At 36.9% G+C, this 16969-nt stretch overlaps 4 protein-coding genes and 1 non-coding gene across 7 annotated transcripts; 4 read left to right on the top strand and 1 right to left on the bottom strand.

Annotated features, from left to right (window-relative positions):
• The first annotated feature begins 88 nt into the window (after nt 1–88).
• On the top strand, nt 89–2467 carry LOC103843408 (mitochondrial ATPase complex subunit ATP10). Of its 2 annotated transcripts, none has more exons than XM_009120138.2 (7): nt 89–1070; nt 1152–1192; nt 1268–1331; nt 1412–1600; nt 1815–1886; nt 1974–2149; nt 2237–2467. In XM_009120138.2, exons 1-7 carry the CDS (start codon nt 927–929, stop codon nt 2352–2354), a joined length of 804 nt encoding a protein of 267 aa, XP_009118386.1. In that variant the 5' UTR covers nt 89–926; the 3' UTR covers nt 2355–2467. The 2 variants fall into 2 exon arrangements, with proteins under 2 accessions (XP_009118386.1, XP_009118387.1); XM_009120139.3 differs by having other exon boundaries at nt 871–1070; nt 1263–1331.
• TRNAG-UCC lies at nt 687–758 on the bottom strand. The gene has a single exon. It is a non-coding gene; the product is annotated as a tRNA-Gly (tRNA).
• A 40-nt stretch (nt 2468–2507) lies between the features above and the next one.
• On the top strand, nt 2508–5741 carry LOC103843409 (aspartic proteinase-like protein 2). 2 transcript variants are annotated; one of them, XM_009120140.3, is made up of 10 exons: nt 2508–2982; nt 3293–3422; nt 3522–3766; nt 3853–4080; nt 4259–4421; nt 4505–4578; nt 4674–4767; nt 5082–5148; nt 5245–5316; nt 5416–5741. In XM_009120140.3, exons 1-10 carry the CDS (start codon nt 2741–2743, stop codon nt 5586–5588), a joined length of 1488 nt encoding a protein of 495 aa, XP_009118388.1. In that variant the 5' UTR covers nt 2508–2740; the 3' UTR covers nt 5589–5741. The 2 variants fall into 2 exon arrangements, with proteins under 2 accessions (XP_009118388.1, XP_018510627.1); XM_018655111.2 differs by having other exon boundaries at nt 5082–5316.
• A 1095-nt stretch (nt 5742–6836) lies between these two features.
• Nucleotides 6837–9632, top strand: LOC103843410 (UDP-D-apiose/UDP-D-xylose synthase 2). Its single transcript, XM_009120141.3, has 9 exons — nt 6837–7206; nt 7566–7658; nt 7741–7848; nt 8221–8335; nt 8432–8565; nt 8656–8757; nt 8855–8947; nt 9031–9166; nt 9262–9632. Exons 1-9 carry the CDS (start codon nt 6931–6933, stop codon nt 9372–9374), a joined length of 1170 nt encoding a protein of 389 aa, XP_009118389.2. The 5' UTR covers nt 6837–6930; the 3' UTR covers nt 9375–9632.
• Nucleotides 9633–13047: 3415 nt separating this feature from the next.
• LOC117128170 (uncharacterized protein At1g08160-like) lies at nt 13048–16879 on the top strand. The gene has a single exon (XM_033279979.1). It carries the CDS (start codon nt 16038–16040, stop codon nt 16659–16661), a length of 624 nt encoding a protein of 207 aa, XP_033135870.1. The 5' UTR covers nt 13048–16037; the 3' UTR covers nt 16662–16879.
• The last annotated feature ends 90 nt before the right edge of the window (nt 16880–16969 follow it).

Raw genomic sequence — 16969 nt, forward strand, 5'->3', positions numbered from 1 at the left:
AAATGATTAGTTACTTTGCCTTCCAAAAAATGTTCAACCGTTACCATGACAAAAAATAGTGATTCAATTAAAAAACAATTCCAAATTAATTGGAATGGTGATTCTATTCCATTTAACTTTATTTATTTGTTACCAGTTACACCCTTTATTTTCTTATCTAGATGGACGCATCTAGCTATACACTCATTTGGAATACACATGCAAACCTACAAAAAATCTTATTTCCACACATCCATCTAGTGTTAAATGCTCTCATACATTTAGAATGTAAAAGGTAATGGAGATATCAGTGTAATACAACACATACAATGAATAGTGATTTAATCAAATTATCTACATATTTATAAAATTACTACAAAAATTAGTATTCATTATATCATATTATGTTTTGTAAAATAATTTTATTTTACTTACATTGTAAAGTATACATTAAATTCAGTGTAGTCTAAGTTATCATGTATAATCTGAATTTAAAAAGTGAATTAAGAAATGATAAACAATATAAGATAACAGAATTTCAAAGATGAATATATATATATATATATAATATATATATATATATATATATAATAAACTAATTAATGTATTCGGTACAGTGGTCTTAATTTTGATAAAAAAAATAGAGAACCTAGGGCTTATTTCCTTTTTTTCCCAAAGCCATGTGCACGGGCCCAAGTAAAAAAAAATGCGTCTGCCGGGAGTCGAACCCGGGTCTATTGCTTGGAAGGCAATTATCCTAACCGTTGGACTACAGACGCTTTTGCTTTTGTATTGATCAATCTATATTAAATAAAATAAAACTTAACCAATCCGGTTAGAGATATTCGTTAAATCCTGGATTGAAATATTGGTTTGATCGGGTATAAGGTTATAAATCTCGTTTTCAAGGTTCGTTTAAACCAAGTAGGGGTTTAAGGTCTTCAACAATGGCGACGACCTTGAATCGATTACGTAGCTCAGTCTCTGCTCTCTCGCATCGAGCGCTCTTCAATTCCACTCGCCGTGACTCTCTCCCTTCGCGAATACCAGCTCTTCGATCAACCACCCGGTCTTTCCTCGATTTCTATCAGGTAATCTGATGAATTACTCATTTCGTGTATCGGAGAGAGACGTTGACCATTGTGTATCGATGTTGTTTTGGATCTGTGCAGTTCGGAAACAAGAAAGCGATAGAGGATGAGCGTGCGAGACTGTAAGCTAGTAATTTAAATTCGATCCAGCTTTGATAGAAGTTAATTAGGTGGAGAATGATGTTGATTTAGGGCAGTAACGATGAGATGAATCGGGGGTACTTTGCTGATATGAAAGAGTTCAAGGAGCATGGTGGTAAGGTAAACAAGATGATTTGTATAATACATATTATTTTGGTTGCTAATGTAAGTTATATTGGTAATTGATGTTTTTTTTGTAGATAGCAGATGCAAATAAGACTGTTATTCCTGCTGTGTCAGCTGTGAAATTTCCGGAGTTAGCAGTGACTCTCTCTAGTGGAGAAGTCTTGAAGTTGCCTATTAGTTGTAGTAGTGGTGAGGTTAACGAAGAGAGTTTGGCTGTTCCTAGAGTATCGTTGGTGTGTCTGTCTTTCCGAGCAAGCTCTCAGGTATAGATGTTTCCACATTGGTTATTTGTTTCATACTTCAATCGGAATCAAGAGAATGTTTGGTTAGCGTTTAAGAAGAGATGTGTAGCATTAACGGGAGTGTTGCTTGTTGAGGTTACTAAGCAGTACAGTGCGCTTTTTGATAAATATGACCTTGTATTACGGCTTGTCTAATTCTTTTGTGATGCTGAGATGTGGTTACTGTGTGTGACAGGAAATGATCAGCTCGTGGAGCAAGCCATTTCTTGAATCGTTTGGCGACAGGAAAGATCTGCAGGTGTTTGAGGTACTGATCCTGCATTGTTTTTATTGGCTGCTGTGATTTTTTTTTCTCACAGTATCTTCAGGACAGCTTGTTTTCTGGCGTTTACAGGTTTCATTTATAGATAAATGGCTGTTGGGCTTGGCCCCTATAAAGAAACTACTTCTCCGGGTCTTGCAAAAACCGAAGAGCAACGAGAACAGTGTCCTGCAGAGGCGAGTTGTTTACTCATTTGGGGACCACTATCACTTCCGGAAAGAAATTAAAATTCTGAATCTTCTCACCGGGTATGGGTCGTATGGAACATTGCAACTTCATCAAGAATGCTCAATAGATTTACTTAACCTTACATTACATACTTGTTTATGTTATAGGTATATCTTCCTACTCGACAAATCCGGGAGAATAAGATGGCAGGGTTTCGGAACAGCAACTCCAGAGGAAGTATCTCAACTTCTCTCTTGCACCTCACAACTCTTGGAAGATCAATAAAGTATCTCTTCATGACTTCATCTCAACAGAGAATCTTTTCTTCTCATAATAATACGGAAAACATTGACTTTTAACTCTAAAGTAAAAAAAAGAAAAGTTACAACCTTGCTTCATGGTTGGTGGAGCAAAGACACATTACATCAGTGCAGCACTAACATGTCTTTTTATGCAACAACCATGAAAATACAAAAGAAAAAAAAGTAACTTCGGTGATCAGATATTTACCAAAAACGCCAAAAAGATAATAATTTAAGCGAAGCTTCATTGTCATTATTTTATTAAATTAATTACCAAAAATCTACAAAACTTTAGTACTGTCATCAGAACGTTCACTTGACGTCTCTCTCTCTCTCTGCTCTGCTAAGAGAAGTTTCGAACTCGAGAAAATGGCGGTGGATTCTCCTAAAGGAGTAATCATCGCTGCCGTGTTTCTACATGCTGCGACGACCATTGCTTTCGGCTCCGACTCGGTTCTCAAGCTGGAGAGGTTGATTCCGCCGAGCCATGAGCTTAGCTTGGCTCAGCTCAGAGCTTTTGATTCAGCTCGCCATGGAAGGTTGCTTCAGTCTCCTGTCGGCGGAGTTGTTGACTTTCCCGTCTATGGAGCCTCCGATCCGTTTCTCGTTGGGTAATAATACTATCCACTTTTTGATTTTTCGATATTTGAATAATCTCTTTATTTATTTTCTCATTTCCATAAAATAAAAATCATTTTTTTTTTGGAATTTGCAGTACAATTGAATCGAGTAAACTGTTTTGTTTCTGGTTAGGCTGAGCAATGTGATTAGGTTCTGTCTTAAAGATTCGATGCGTTTTTATTAGATGTGATTACTTTGATTATGTTTGAGTAGTTTTGATTCTGTTTCTTGACTCTTGTCCTTTCCTTTTTTAGAATCTTTATTTTATACTTACTGTTGTTTTTATTGCTTTCATGACAGACTTTACTATACAAAGGTGAAACTTGGGACACCCCCAAGAGAATTCAATGTGCAAATCGACACGGGAAGTGATGTTTTATGGGTTAGCTGCACTCCTTGCAATGGCTGCCCCAAGACTAGTGAACTCCAAGTATATTTCTTTATAACATTTTCTTAATAATCTTGGTTTTATCTTTTACGATAAGGTATATCTTTATATGATATCATTTGTTTTTTTTGTGTGTTTCAGATTCAGCTGAGTTTCTTTGATCCTGGAGCCTCATCCTCAGCTTCAATGGTTTCATGTTCAGATAGGAGATGCTACTCAAATTTTCAGACGGAATCTGGCTGTTCTCCGAATAATCTTTGCTCATATTCGTTTAAGTACGGTGATGGAAGTGGCACTTCTGGTTACTACATCTCTGATTTCATGTCCTTTGATACTGTTATCACCAGTACCTTGGCTATTAACTCCTCTGCTCCCTTTGTCTTCGGGTAAGCTAGCAGCAAAAATGGTCTCTTTGAGAATATGGCGTTTCATGATATGTGATGATGCTTATCTTCAATATTTGACAAAACAGGTGTAGCAATTTACAAACGGGAGATTTACAGAGGCCTAGGCGAGCAGTAGATGGCATCTTTGGGTTAGGCCAAGGGCGTCTATCTGTAATCTCACAGCTTGCTACGCAGGGACTTGCACCAAGAGTATTCTCGCACTGTCTGAAGGGAGATAAAAGCGGTGGAGGTGTAATGGTTCTAGGTCAAATCAAGAGACCAGATACTGTCTACACTCCTCTTGTTCCATCACAGTGAGTTCTCTTAATTTATTTTACATAAGACCAGGAGGTAGATTCAGGGCTTAACTGATGATTGTGAAAATCACTAAAATAGAATGAAATGATGTTTGTTTAGTTTGGAATAGGAAAACTAAAATATATAACACCACGTCTTGATTCAGATAATATGCTGCAATAAAAACATTTTCAGGCCACATTATAATGTGAACCTGCAGAGCATTGCTGTGAACAATCAGATATTACCGATTGATCCATCTGTTTTCACAATAGCCACTGGTGATGGGACGATCATTGATACAGGGACCACTCTTGCTTACCTTCCTGATGAAGCTTATGTTCCATTTGTCCAAGCTGTGAGCCTTTTCTCTTCCTCAGTTCAACCGCTATGTTATTTTACTTTACAAGAAAGAAGATTAATAAACCGTTCAACATGCAGATTTCAAGTGCTGTTTCGCAGTATGGGAGAGCCATTACATACGAGAGTTACCAGTGCTTTGATATCACATCTGGGTAAAGTTCCTCTCATGTGTAGCATTTATATATAAGAAGCTGTTAAGCTCTCAAAGTGTTTAACTGCTAACAAGATTTGAATCCATGTTTTGCAGTGCCGTTGATGTCTTTCCAGAAGTTAGTTTGAATTTCGCTGGTGGTGCATCGATGGTCTTAACCCCTCGTGGCTATCTTCAGATGTTTTCTAGTGTAAGCATATTCGTACACTACTTCAGATGTCTTTGAAAAAGTTTAGCTGCTCAACTTTTATCTGCATGTCTAATGTATCTAGCCTAAGACTGAATCTAGCAGAGTAGAGCCGTTATGATTTTGTGAGACTGAGAGAGACACTTGTGAGGGCTGAGTTATTTAGTAAATGTAGTGAGTTCTAAACTTCTAATATTCAATTTGGCATACAAGTTACTCTATAGATAGTTCTCATGTATTCATTTTCAGCGCTTAATTAAACATTATCAGTTGGCAGTTAATATTTATTTCTTTGTCTATCATTTTCTATCTATCAGTCAGGAAGTTCAATATGGTGCATTGGTTTCCAGAGAATGTCACATCGTCGTATAACTATTCTTGGAGGTAACGACCCATATTTTTGTAACTTTGATCAAGTGAAACTGAAACAGAGCAATTATTTTTCACAGTCGAGTTACACCTTGTTTGATTGCTATGCAGATTTGGTTCTTAAAGACAAAGTGGTGGTCTACGATCTTGTTCGCCAACGGATTGGATGGGCAGAATACGACTGTGAGTTAATTAGCTTGGTTTCATTTAGATACCCCCACCCTACATTAGGAGAGTATGATGGAGAGATAATGAAATTGCAAGAGTTTGGTTACGTTACAGGTTCTCTGGAGGTGAACGTTTCAGCGACAAGGGGAGGAAGAAGCAAAGACGTAATAAACACAGGGCAGTGGAGAGAGAGTAGTTCAAAGAGTAGTTATACAAGTGATTATTACTACTTGTTACAAGTAGTTTTCCTCCATCTTTTACTCTCTTGGAACTTCCGCTTCTTGTAGCTTTCTAGCATTCACTCCCCCCACAGAGGTTGGGACTCTTATTGGTTGTAATCTTATCACACATAGTATGTATCACTAATTAATTCTTACTTACCATCACACGAACTCAGTCTTATATGAATTCTTATCAAATGAAGAAGGTTGGAGTTGCAACATCTTTTGAACAACATATTTGCGTACTGTGAACATAAAAAACGATATATTAACACAGGCTAAACCAGGCCGGCCTGATCGTCTTTATCCTAAACCGAAGTTTAAACTTTAAAAAAAATAAAATTTGATTAGACAAATATCCAAATGGGACTTGAGAGTTAGATATTTTTGGGTTTGGACTTTGGAGTTATACTAGAACCCGAAAATATTCAAAATTAGTTAAATATGCTAATTTTTTTAATAATTTAAACATTTTAGAGTATTTTTCAAAATAATATAGTTTTGAACAAAATTATTTATTTACTCTTAACAATAACTATATATTAACACAGGCTATACTAGGCAGGCATGGTCTTATTTTACCCTAAACCGAAGTTCGAAATTTAAACCGAACCAAAAGAAACGGAATCCGATCTGAACCGTAGCAAAAAAATATCCAAACGAAACTTAAGATTTATATATTTTTGGGTCTGAGTTGTACTAAAACAAAAATTTCAAAAATTAGTTAAATATGCTATCTTTTTATAATTTTAACGTTTTAGAGTTTTTTTTTAAATAATGTAATTTTTAGTTATTATTTTAATACATCTTAGTTCATTTACGTTCTTTAACTAGTTTTTAATTTAATTTTTAAATAATTTACAATTTACAATTCTGAATTTCTTTTCGTTATTTTTAATTAAAAAAAAAAAAAATTTGGGTGATTTCAAATATTGGTTATACGTACCGAATTCGGAAAGAAAAGCAACCAAAACATATGTTTTGTAAAATTTGAATGGAACCTATGAATATAATATCAAAAGTCGGAATGAACCAAACCAAATCCATATGTGACACTAAGCGCCCAGCCCTAAGCTAACAGGGCGTCAAATCTAATAAACTCTAGATTCAAACCTAGCTTTCAGGTGAACAATCATCCATCATTGAGTTAGATAACAATTTGAGTAAATTAGAATATGACACACTAACGAAAACAATCATCCATCCATCCATCATATTCCATAACAATTCGAGTAAAATAGAATACGACACTCTAACGAAAACCTCTTTCCTCAAACATAAATAACGCATCCCACGTGCCTTTAAATATCCATCCCTCATTTATTTGCTCTTTCCCATTCTCACAGATCTCTCTCTCCCTCTCTCCCTCTCTCCCATCACCCATTGATTACACTTTCACCGACAAACAATGGCGAACGGAGCCGATCGATTGGATCTGGACGGCAGGCCGATCAAGCCGCTGACGATATGCATGATCGGCGCCGGCGGCTTCATCGGCTCTCACCTCTGCGAGAAGCTCATGAACGAGACTCCGCACAAGGTCCTCGCGCTCGACGTGTACAACGACAAGATCAAGCACTTGCTCGAGCCGGATACTTCTCAGTGGGCCGAGAGGATCCAGTTCCATCGCATCAACATCAAGCATGATTCGAGACTCGAGGGACTCGTCAAGATGGCGGATCTGGTAAAAAATCTCTTCTCCGTTATTGTGAATGCGGAATCTGTTCTTTAGTGGTTTGTTATAGTTAGTGCCGTTACACTCAGATCTGATTCGTTATGGTAAACCATTCCCTGGAAAGAGAATGTGAAAGTCCCGGTGGCCACTTGCTATAGAAATCTGATGTTGTGCGGTGGGGATTCGAACTTGGGTCCCACAGAACGCCTTGACCACCTCACCACTGTGGAAATCTTGTGTGGTGAGGATTCGAACTCGGATCCTTTGGGGATCCACAGAACGCCTTGACCACCCCACCACAAACGCGTGGTTTTCAATCATTTGTATTATGTGTATATGATTGATGCGTTGTTTGTGTTGCGTTGCAGACGATTAATTTGGCTGCGATCTGTACGCCAGCGGATTACAATACGCGTCCTCTTGACACTATCTACAGCAATTTCATCGATGCTCTCCCTGTGGTAATGCTTTAAGATCTGTTTACTATGTGATAACCGATGCTTAAGTTTAGTGGTGGTGACATTGAGTGGTGGTTCAATGTAGGTTAAGTACTGCTCTGAGAACAACAAGCGTTTGATTCACTTCTCCACTTGTGAAGTCTATGGCAAAACTATTGGATCCTTTCTTCCCAAGGATCATCCTCTCCGTCAGGTCAGGCCTTGTGTTATTTTTTACCTTAAGCATCACCTTCTGCTGAATGTCACTGTCATGTGGATCAAGAAACTATGTTATTTGCACACTCGCTGAAGATGCATTCAGATATTTAATTATTCAATTCTTGTTGTTTAGATTTCTTATATTGATTTTGATAGTTTGGTTAGCTAGTTTGTATCCTATCACTATCTTCTTTGATAGTTTAGGACCAATGTAGTTTATTTTTCTGCAATTGTACCTGAGTATGGCTCTGAGTCACACTACTTCATGAGGATTTATGTTCTGTGGTTCTTATTATTAGTCTTGGCTCTGGATTTGTTGTTTCTTACACCATTCACTAGTGATGCTCGTCTTGTTTTTTTACTTCAGGTTCCTGATTTTTATGTACTTAAAGAAGATACATCCCCTTGCATATTTGGTTCTATTGAGAAGCAGAGGTGGTCATATGCTTGCGCCAAGCAGCTGATTGAGAGACTTGTCTACGGTATGTTGTTCTTTTTTAGCATGAAAAGCAAATTTAATGTACGTTAGACTGTTAGAGGCAGAAGGTTCTCACTTTCTTTTGTGTGTGTGGTTGCAGCTGAGGGTGCTGAGAACGGACTTGAGTTCACTATTGTGAGACCGTTTAACTGGATTGGACCTAGGATGGATTTCATCCCTGGCATTGATGGTCCTAGCGAGGGTGTCCCTCGTGTCCTAGCATGTTTTAGCAACGTAAGTATACAGACTCAGTCCTATAACCCAACTTCTTTTTGTGGCTGCAGCTTAATTGTTTTCTTTTATAACTTTTTGGGGTGTTTTCAGAACCTTCTGAGGCGTGAGCCTCTCAAGCTTGTGGATGGTGGAGAATCACAGAGAACCTTCATCTACATCAAAGATGCTATTGAAGCTGTCCTTCTGATGATTGTGAGTTTAAATTCATTTGTGTAACCCTGGTGATATCTCGTGTGTTGCACTTTTATCAAAGAAGTTGCATCTGAATTGCTTGTGGGATCTTTATTAGGAAAACCCAGAGAGAGCCAATGGGCATATCTTCAATGTAGGCAACCCAAACAATGAAGTGACAGTAAGACAACTTGCTGAAATGATGACTCAGGTGAGAAAGCTAGTTCACAAATAACACTGATTGATTTTTTGATACACTACGGCACACTAAAATGCTACCAAAAAAATGGACAGGTGTACTCAAAAGTGAGTGGAGAGACGGCTATTGAGAGTCCAACGGTAGACGTGAGCTCCAAAGAGTTTTATGGAGAAGGTTATGATGACAGCGACAAGAGAATCCCAGACATGACCATCATCAACCGTCAACTTGGTAATTTCCTCATGTTTTGTTGTTGTCTGCTTTTGTCTCTTGGAACATAGCCAAATCAGTTGTTTTCTAAAATATTTGGTTTGGTCAATAATTAGGATGGAACCCGAAGACTTCTCTCTGGGACTTGCTAGAGTCGACCTTAACTTACCAGCACAGGACCTATGCGGAAGCTGTTAAGAAGGCCACTTCAAAACCAGTCGCATCTTAGAGGTCATCATCTCCTCGAACCATTTGGTGGCTACTACTCCATTATTTTTGCTTCTTCTTTTATAATTCACCCATTATCCCCTTAAAATAGGCCATTGTAAGCGAATGATTATAATTTCATATGGTGTTTGGTACTAGTTTTCGTTTTTTTTTTGTTACATAGTATTTACAGATAATGTCTTTTGAATGCGTTGTTGAAAGCTTTATATCTTTGTATTTTGTCCGAAACTAAAAAGGGAATGGTGTGTTCGAACTATAACATTCATCTGTTAACAACTGGTCTTTCATTCTCATAACTTTTTTGATATTTACTTATTATGCTTGTAAATCTAACTTTTCATATTTAATGATATTTTAGCAAAAAAAAAAAATGCGTGTTTGCTTACTGCTATGCTCCAGATTATTCATGTACGAAGTAACAAGAGTCATAATCGATCAGATCAAGGGCAATTCTTGATTAAGTAGATACTACCGCTACAAGAAAACGTAAGTTTAACGAGGATAATTAACGAGAAAAAATAATCCTCGTAAAAGTACGTTGATTTTGCGAGGAAAGTACGTGGAAAAAGAGAAGCATCGTTATTTCGTCGTAAGGTAACGACAACACAATTTCGTCGTAAAGACGATGTAAATTGACGTGGCTTTTACGAGGAAACACTATTTCCTCGTAAATACCACGTAAACTTCGCGAGTTCTTTACGACGAAATACTTTACGTGTACTTAACGAGGAAATTTTGAATCCACCAACTTGGTAGGTAGCTCACGTTTTTTTTGGCCATCCAATTAATTTTCGTCGTAATTTCACACGAGGCTATACTTTTCACACATATGAGTATGGTAGACAGCGGGCGACCAGTAACTATGGAATATGTGTGAAAGGAGAAATAGATTTCTACGGGATCTTGACGGAGATTATTGAAGTCGAATTTCCAGGGATATTGAAGCTGAAATGCGTCCTCTTCAAATGTGAATGGTTCGATCCCGTCGTCAACAGAGGTGTTCGGTCTAACAAATTCGGTGTAGTTGATGTCAACGGTGGACGAAGGTACAACAAATTCGAGCCTTTCATCTTAGCTTCACAAGCAGACCAAGTTAGCTTCCTTCCATACCCTCGAATGAGAGATTCAGGTATAAATTGGTTAGCTGTGATCAAAGTTACACCTCGAGGACGAATTATCAGTGGAGAAGAACCACCATTGCAAGAAGAACAGATAAATGAAGTCGAGGAACCTGAAAAGGAAATTAATGACATCCTTCTCATTGATCCGCATAATCACGAGTACGAAGATCTTACCGACGATGCCACAGACGAAGCTGTTGAAGACGAGTTTAATGAAAATGATGATGTTTCTAGTGATGACGAGAATGTTGATGTATCCAATTGATGTATTTGATTTTATGTAGTTTGTTTTATGAATAAGATAATGTGGGAGTTTGATTTATGAATAAGGTAATGTGAAAGTTTATTTTAATTATGAATAAGGACTTGTGGTTTGGGGTTTGGAATATATTATAAATAAGGTTTGAGGTGAAAGAATAGATTTAGGTTTAAGGGTAGATGGGTTTGGGGTTTGGAATATATGAAGTAGAAGATAAGGAAGATGGGGTTTAAGGTTTCGGATTTTAGGGATTTAAACGTAATACTCGTTAATTCCTCGTAAGCCAAAATCGTCGTAAGGTTGTCGTAAGGCCACAAGGAGTTTACGATGAAATTAAAAAAAAAATAAAGAAAGCGGGGCACGCTAATTCCACGCAAGCCAAAATCGTCGTAAGGTTGTCGTAAGGCCACGAGGATTTTACGACGAAATTAAAAAAATAAAGAAAGCGGGGCACGCTAATTCCACGTAAGACTCTCTGAGTGAATGAAAATAAGGAATTGTGGTTTGGAATGAAAATAATGATAGGGTCTGGAATATATGAAGTAGAAGATAAGGAATATGGGGTTTGGGGTTTCGGATTTTAGGGATTTAAACGGAATACTCGTTAATTCCTCGTATGTTAACGTCGAACTTACGACGAATTCCTCGTAAATACCACGTAGGACAGATTCGTCGTAAATACCACGTAGGAGAGATTCGTCGTAAATACCACGTAAGAGAGATTCGTCGTAAATACCACGTAAAGTAAATGATGAACGCGGCCCACTTTAATTCCACGTAGGACGGAATCGTCGTAAACACCTCGTAACCAAAATCGTCGTAAACACCTCGTACCGTAAAAACTAGAAAAAAAAAAGAAAAAGAAGAAATATACTGGATTTACATGTGGCAAGACTTCCAGCAATTATATTACTTAAGTCTCACCAACATAAATTCCAATATCTTCTTCTCTTCCTTTTTTCTCAAATTTTTATAATTTGAATAGGATTGGATTTGAGAGTATGAAGTGAGATAGGGTGTGATTTGGGAGTTTGGGTGTGGGTTGAGAAGGAGAGTTACGGGTATATTTATAGGGAAGCTTTCCTCGGTAATTCCACGTAAACAAAATCGTCGTAACGTCCTCGTACCTAAAAAACACGGGCCTTTGTAATTTCTCGTAACTTCCTCGTATAATAAAATGCGGGCCTTTGTAATCTCTCGCTGTTTCGTCGTAAAAAAAAACACGGGCCTCTGTAATTCGTCGTAAAATTACGAGGAATTTGCGACGGAATGTAATCTTATATATACACCCCGAGCGCTCACTCTTTCTTTCCTCTCTACTTCCTCTCCCCTTCCTCCTTGTTTCGTTGCAATGGTAGGCCTCTCTAATTCCTCTCTAATTTGGTTAGTTTAGGTAGATTAGGTGGTTAGTATAGGGAATTTAGATAAGTTTACGGATCTTATGTTATTTAGTGTTGATTAGGTGGATAATGTTGGAAAATATACTGTTGACGGAAATTTAAAAAATTATTTTTTTTCTCAGGTTCGAAAAGGTAGACTTACTGCCCATTACAGAGAGATGTTCGGTGAGCCGGGTAGTCCAACCGACGACTCACATGCCGAGGCAGATGTAACGGCGAGGAGTGATGAATTCTACCGGGCGATTAACGACCCTTAGTTCTTTTTAATTTCGGTTCTTGTATTATGAATTCAAAACTTATTTATATATAAAATATTTTGGTTTTGATTTTTTAGAATTTTAATTTTATTAATAATTTAAATAATTTAAATTATTTTTTTAATTATAATTTTTTTATTTCTGTAAAATAACGAAACGAAGTAAATTCGTAGTTATTTTGCGACTTCTTTACGTGGAAGCTTAACGAGGTTTTTACGAGGAAATGTTTACAAGGAAATGACGTGGAAAATTCACGTGGTCTTTACGAGGAAAGCTATCAAGGTATTTACGTTTACTTTACGAGTATTTACTTTCGAGTTATTTATGTGGCTTTAACGAGGAATGGCGTTCGAGGTATTTACGAGGAAATTTAGCGACGTCCTTACGTGAAAGCTTTACGTGGTCTTTACGACGAAATATTCTTCTTCGCTTTTACGACGAAATTATTTCCTCGCTACGTTACGATGAATTAGCGAGGATATATGCGTTACGACAAACGTATAACGACGAAACAGGTTTCCTCGCTAATTCCTCGTAACACTGCTTTTACGACGAAGTCACGAGGAAAACTGCCCTCGTAAAACTTGTGTTTTCTTGTAGTGTACGAACCAAAACTCTTGCTGTTTTCTTATTAAGTTTGATCGAGTTCAAAGTTCAATCTTCTGCAAAGCTAAGTAAATATTTGTGAGATCATATATTATATCATCAGCTCGTCAAGAACATATTACTAGTGAAACTAAGAAAAACGTCCCGTTCACAAATCGATGACAAGAAGATCTAGTACAAATCGATTAATAAGACACAGTACAAAAATAGATACCGAGAGAAACATTGCCAAAGATTCCGAAATTGCCCGGTCTGGGAGAAATAAACAATGGACCAGTGTGGTTGTCGGGATCTACCTTTTAAAGTTGGTCAACATCTCGATCTCTCCCCTTTTCCGAGTATTCATCAAGTCTGCTTACTGTTATGCCCTATAGTAGCTGTCAGTGATCCCTTATAATGCTCCAGGACAATATTAGAAGAAGACATAATCGTAATCACACCATTGAACGACTAACCGGAAGATCTTTGTCTTGAGATATCGGCCTGTGTTTGCTCTTGTTGTTAGTCATGCACGCTTCCGGAGATGAGAGATGAGAGATGAGAGATGAGGATTGTGAAAGATATATAAAGAAGATTATATAGAAAATTCAGGTGACATGAGTTAGTGAAACTTGACAAAGATCGTTATTGCAAAGTGATGATACATGCTTTTCGTACTATAAAATATGCATTCTTAATGAGTATAATCAACTCATCTAGGATAAATTATAGTTCAAGTGAGATATATTGACGTTATTTACAAAAAATAAAAACACTGCAATATATTTTAACAAATCGAATAACGAATCGAATATTCCTTTGGTCTTGCCTATGGTTAGGTCAACTATATTACTTTACCGTTTTGTTATGTGGATACATGCTGCATGTATGCATTCTCTCTGAGTTAGCTTGTGTTTATATGGTATATAAATCTATATAAAACACACACACACAGAACCTATAGATACACACACACACACACAGACATTTAAACATGCATGTATATATCAATGGATGCATAGTTCACGGTGGATAAAGTGAAGGAGAAAGGATCTTCCAAGGGATATGCGGCGACCAACTTCAATGCTCAGCATGCAATGACTACTTTTACTTTACACCTCTCCTTGCCCATTATTTTTTTCCTCTTTTTCCTGCATCACTTATCAATAGTTCAATACGTATGTTTCTATAAACACACACAACTCAAGACTGTATGTAGTCCTTGTTCAAAAACGCGGCCGTCTAGGCGTTGTTCGGAGGTTTGACCGCGGCGAATATGCCCAAATCGGTGTAGTTACGCGTTAATCCGCGTAAGATCGTCTAATTCCCTCGTTGGCTGTCTAATTTCCGCCTAGACTGTTTAAGTTTTTTTTTTCCGTCTGTGTAAAGTTAAAACACGGTTGATTATTTTTTACTCATTATTGACAGATTTGTGTAATTTATTCATTACTAAATAATTACAATTAGCTATCGAACCCAAAACAAACACATAATTACTTTATTTAGGGATTTTTTGTACCAAACACATCATAATCTAAATGTTAAAAATTATATAATTATGTCTAAGAACATGTGTCATCATCATGTTTAAATTAACTAATTATATTATAAATATATTAAATTATATTTAAAACTAGAGTCCGCGTAATCTCCGAATACTCTCCGATTTTGCAGTAGCTCGCTAGACCTGGACTTACCGTCCGATTAGCGTATAGCGTAGTTCCAAACATAGTGCTACAAATATTTTACTCTAATGGATCTTATTAATTTGACACACTAAATTATTAGTGGTGGCCGTTAGGTAAACACGCCTCATGAACCAAGAGCTTGTGGCCCATTGATTTATTCGAGTGGATAAATAATTGGACATGTGGTTCAGGGCTGTGGATCCAATTCCAACATCTACCAAAAAATCATTGTGGTTTTCTCCTATACATTACAAACGTCTTAAATGGCAGTAATGACCCGAAATTTTAATCAATAATTAGGGATTAGGCATTTGATCTAACGATGCTATATACATAGATATAACATGCATGTTACCAAATGCTTTGTTTTCTGATTTTCTTCTTTCCGAAAATGGTTTTTTTTAAGGCTACGAAAATTGTTCTTTTTTGCCACTCATTAATCGACTGTTTATCGGTCGGAAAAGTTAGGTTAATTTCATAGAACATGGAAATACAATATTTCACTATGAAAAAGGGAACGAAACGCATTTTCGGAAATAAATCCATTGATCCTGTTTCTTATATTGTTCAAGAAAAATTTCTGTCCATCTTTCGTTCCTTTACACATTTTTGGAAAGGAATAAAGGCTTCCGACAATGCAAAGAGGAATAACTAAGCACAACGATGTTAACTAAAGTGAATGGGAATTTTTTTCTCTCATCAAGAAAGCAAATGTACTGTTTTATTTGTCATGTTCTTGGATAATGGATACTTATGAATGATTACTAAGAATCTCAAAATCTTTTCTTCGTCCTGTTCTGTTAATGAAAATGTAATAATTACATGTGCATTATATTATAATGTTGATTTTGGTGATTAAACTAACCAAGTACACAGATTCTTTCGTGTGTCATAATTATGAAATAGATTTGGATCGTTGATTGAATCAGATTTTCTATAAATACATAAGTAGTTAAGTACATATATATATATATATATATATGTATATATATACGACCACATTTATAGGTAAATTGGAAAGAAAAATGACATATTATCTAATAGTTATACTAGCGACAATTTTACAAGAAGAAGCAAAGAATTAAAAAAAAAAAACTAAAAACAAACAAGCAAAAAGTACGAATCTTCCAGCGTCTAAGATTTCTTGATTGATTTACAAGCAATGCCAAAGAATTAAGAATGTTATATTAATAGTTTTGGGACTAATCCTTACACAAAGGCAAAGAATCTAACCATCAGTGGTAGCCCCCTTATATAAATGTATCAAAGAATAGCAACACAATCAAATTAATCTTTGCTCCTATCTTTTCCTACAAATCAGTTATATACCTCTCCATCAAAACTCTCTCTAGCAATGGCTCCTCAAAACCAACAGACTCGGCTAACGCAACCGCAACCGCTTCCAGGTAGAGGTTTGAACCCCGTCCTATGCATCATCGTTGCCCTCGTCCTCTTAGGACTCCTTGTGGGTCTGGCTATATTGATCACATACCTCACCCTCAGGCCAAAGACACTCGTCTATACTGTAGAAGCCGCGTCGGTCCAAGATTTTGCCATAGCCAAGGATGATCACATTAGCGCCAAATTCAACTATGTGATCAAATCATACAACCCGGAGAAACATATCTCCGTGAGATACCACTCCATGCGCATCTCCACGGCTCACCATAACCAGTCCGTGGCTCACAAGGAGATCTCTGCCTTCAAGCAGCGTCCTAAGAACGAAACAAGAATTGAGACGCAGCTTGTGTCGCACAACGTGGCATTGTCTAAGTTTAATGCTAAGGACTTGAGGGCTGAAACGACTAAAGGGGTGATCGAAATGGAAGTGTATATAACTGCTAGAGTAAGCTACAAGACGTGGATTTTTCGGTCCAGGAGACGTACGTTGAAAGGTGTATGTACGCCGATAATGATCAACGTCACGGCGAACTCGTTGGATGGATTCCAGAGAGTTTTATGCAAAACTCGTCTTTAGTTTGGATTATTTATCGAATTGAATTGGTTCTATTTGTGTGAATTATACGTGTATTAAATTAATTTGCTGTGTCCTTAATTGATTGTGTATGTGTATGTGTATGTGTGTATTTCTTTTGAAGTTCTTCTTTGTTTTTTTTTTGGTTCTTTTGTATGCATTCATTTATCTGTCTTTATCTTTCTTTATTATTCTTTTTATATGATAAAATGTTTTATATTTGTCTGTATTCAAATTAAGTTTTATATATGTATGTATCTAGTGAGAAGTTTCTTACAATTCAACAACCCTCCTAGCCAATTCTAACATAT

Source organism: Brassica rapa, chromosome A09 (genome assembly GCF_000309985.2).
Source record: "Brassica rapa cultivar Chiifu-401-42 chromosome A09, CAAS_Brap_v3.01, whole genome shotgun sequence".
Classification (NCBI taxonomy): Eukaryota; Viridiplantae; Streptophyta; class Magnoliopsida; order Brassicales; family Brassicaceae; genus Brassica; species Brassica rapa.

Bases quoted from the DNA above. Each gene is read 5' to 3' on its own strand.
- LOC103843408 (XM_009120138.2), top strand. From the start codon at position 927: ATGGCGACGACCTTGAATCGATTACGTAGCTCAGTCTCTGCTCTCTCG. The intron at 1,071-1,151 runs GTAATCTGATGA...GGATCTGTGCAG, and splicing joins CTTTCCTCGATTTCTATCAG to TTCGGAAACAAGAAAGCGAT. The intron at 1,332-1,411 runs GTAAACAAGATG...TTTTTTTTGTAG, and splicing joins TCAAGGAGCATGGTGGTAAG to ATAGCAGATGCAAATAAGAC.
- LOC103843409 (XM_018655111.2), top strand. From the start codon at position 2,741: ATGGCGGTGGATTCTCCTAAAGGAGTAATCATCGCTGCCGTGTTTCTA. The intron at 3,423-3,521 runs GTATATTTCTTT...TGTGTGTTTCAG, and splicing joins CCAAGACTAGTGAACTCCAA to ATTCAGCTGAGTTTCTTTGA. The intron at 3,767-3,852 runs GTAAGCTAGCAG...TTGACAAAACAG, and splicing joins TCTGCTCCCTTTGTCTTCGG to GTGTAGCAATTTACAAACGG.
- LOC103843410 (XM_009120141.3), top strand. From the start codon at position 6,931: ATGGCGAACGGAGCCGATCGATTGGATCTGGACGGCAGGCCGATCAAG. The intron at 7,659-7,740 runs GTAATGCTTTAA...GGTTCAATGTAG, and splicing joins TCATCGATGCTCTCCCTGTG to GTTAAGTACTGCTCTGAGAA. The intron at 9,167-9,261 runs GTAATTTCCTCA...GTCAATAATTAG, and splicing joins CATCATCAACCGTCAACTTG to GATGGAACCCGAAGACTTCT.
- LOC117128170 (XM_033279979.1), top strand. From the start codon at position 16,038: ATGGCTCCTCAAAACCAACAGACTCGGCTAACGCAACCGCAACCGCTT.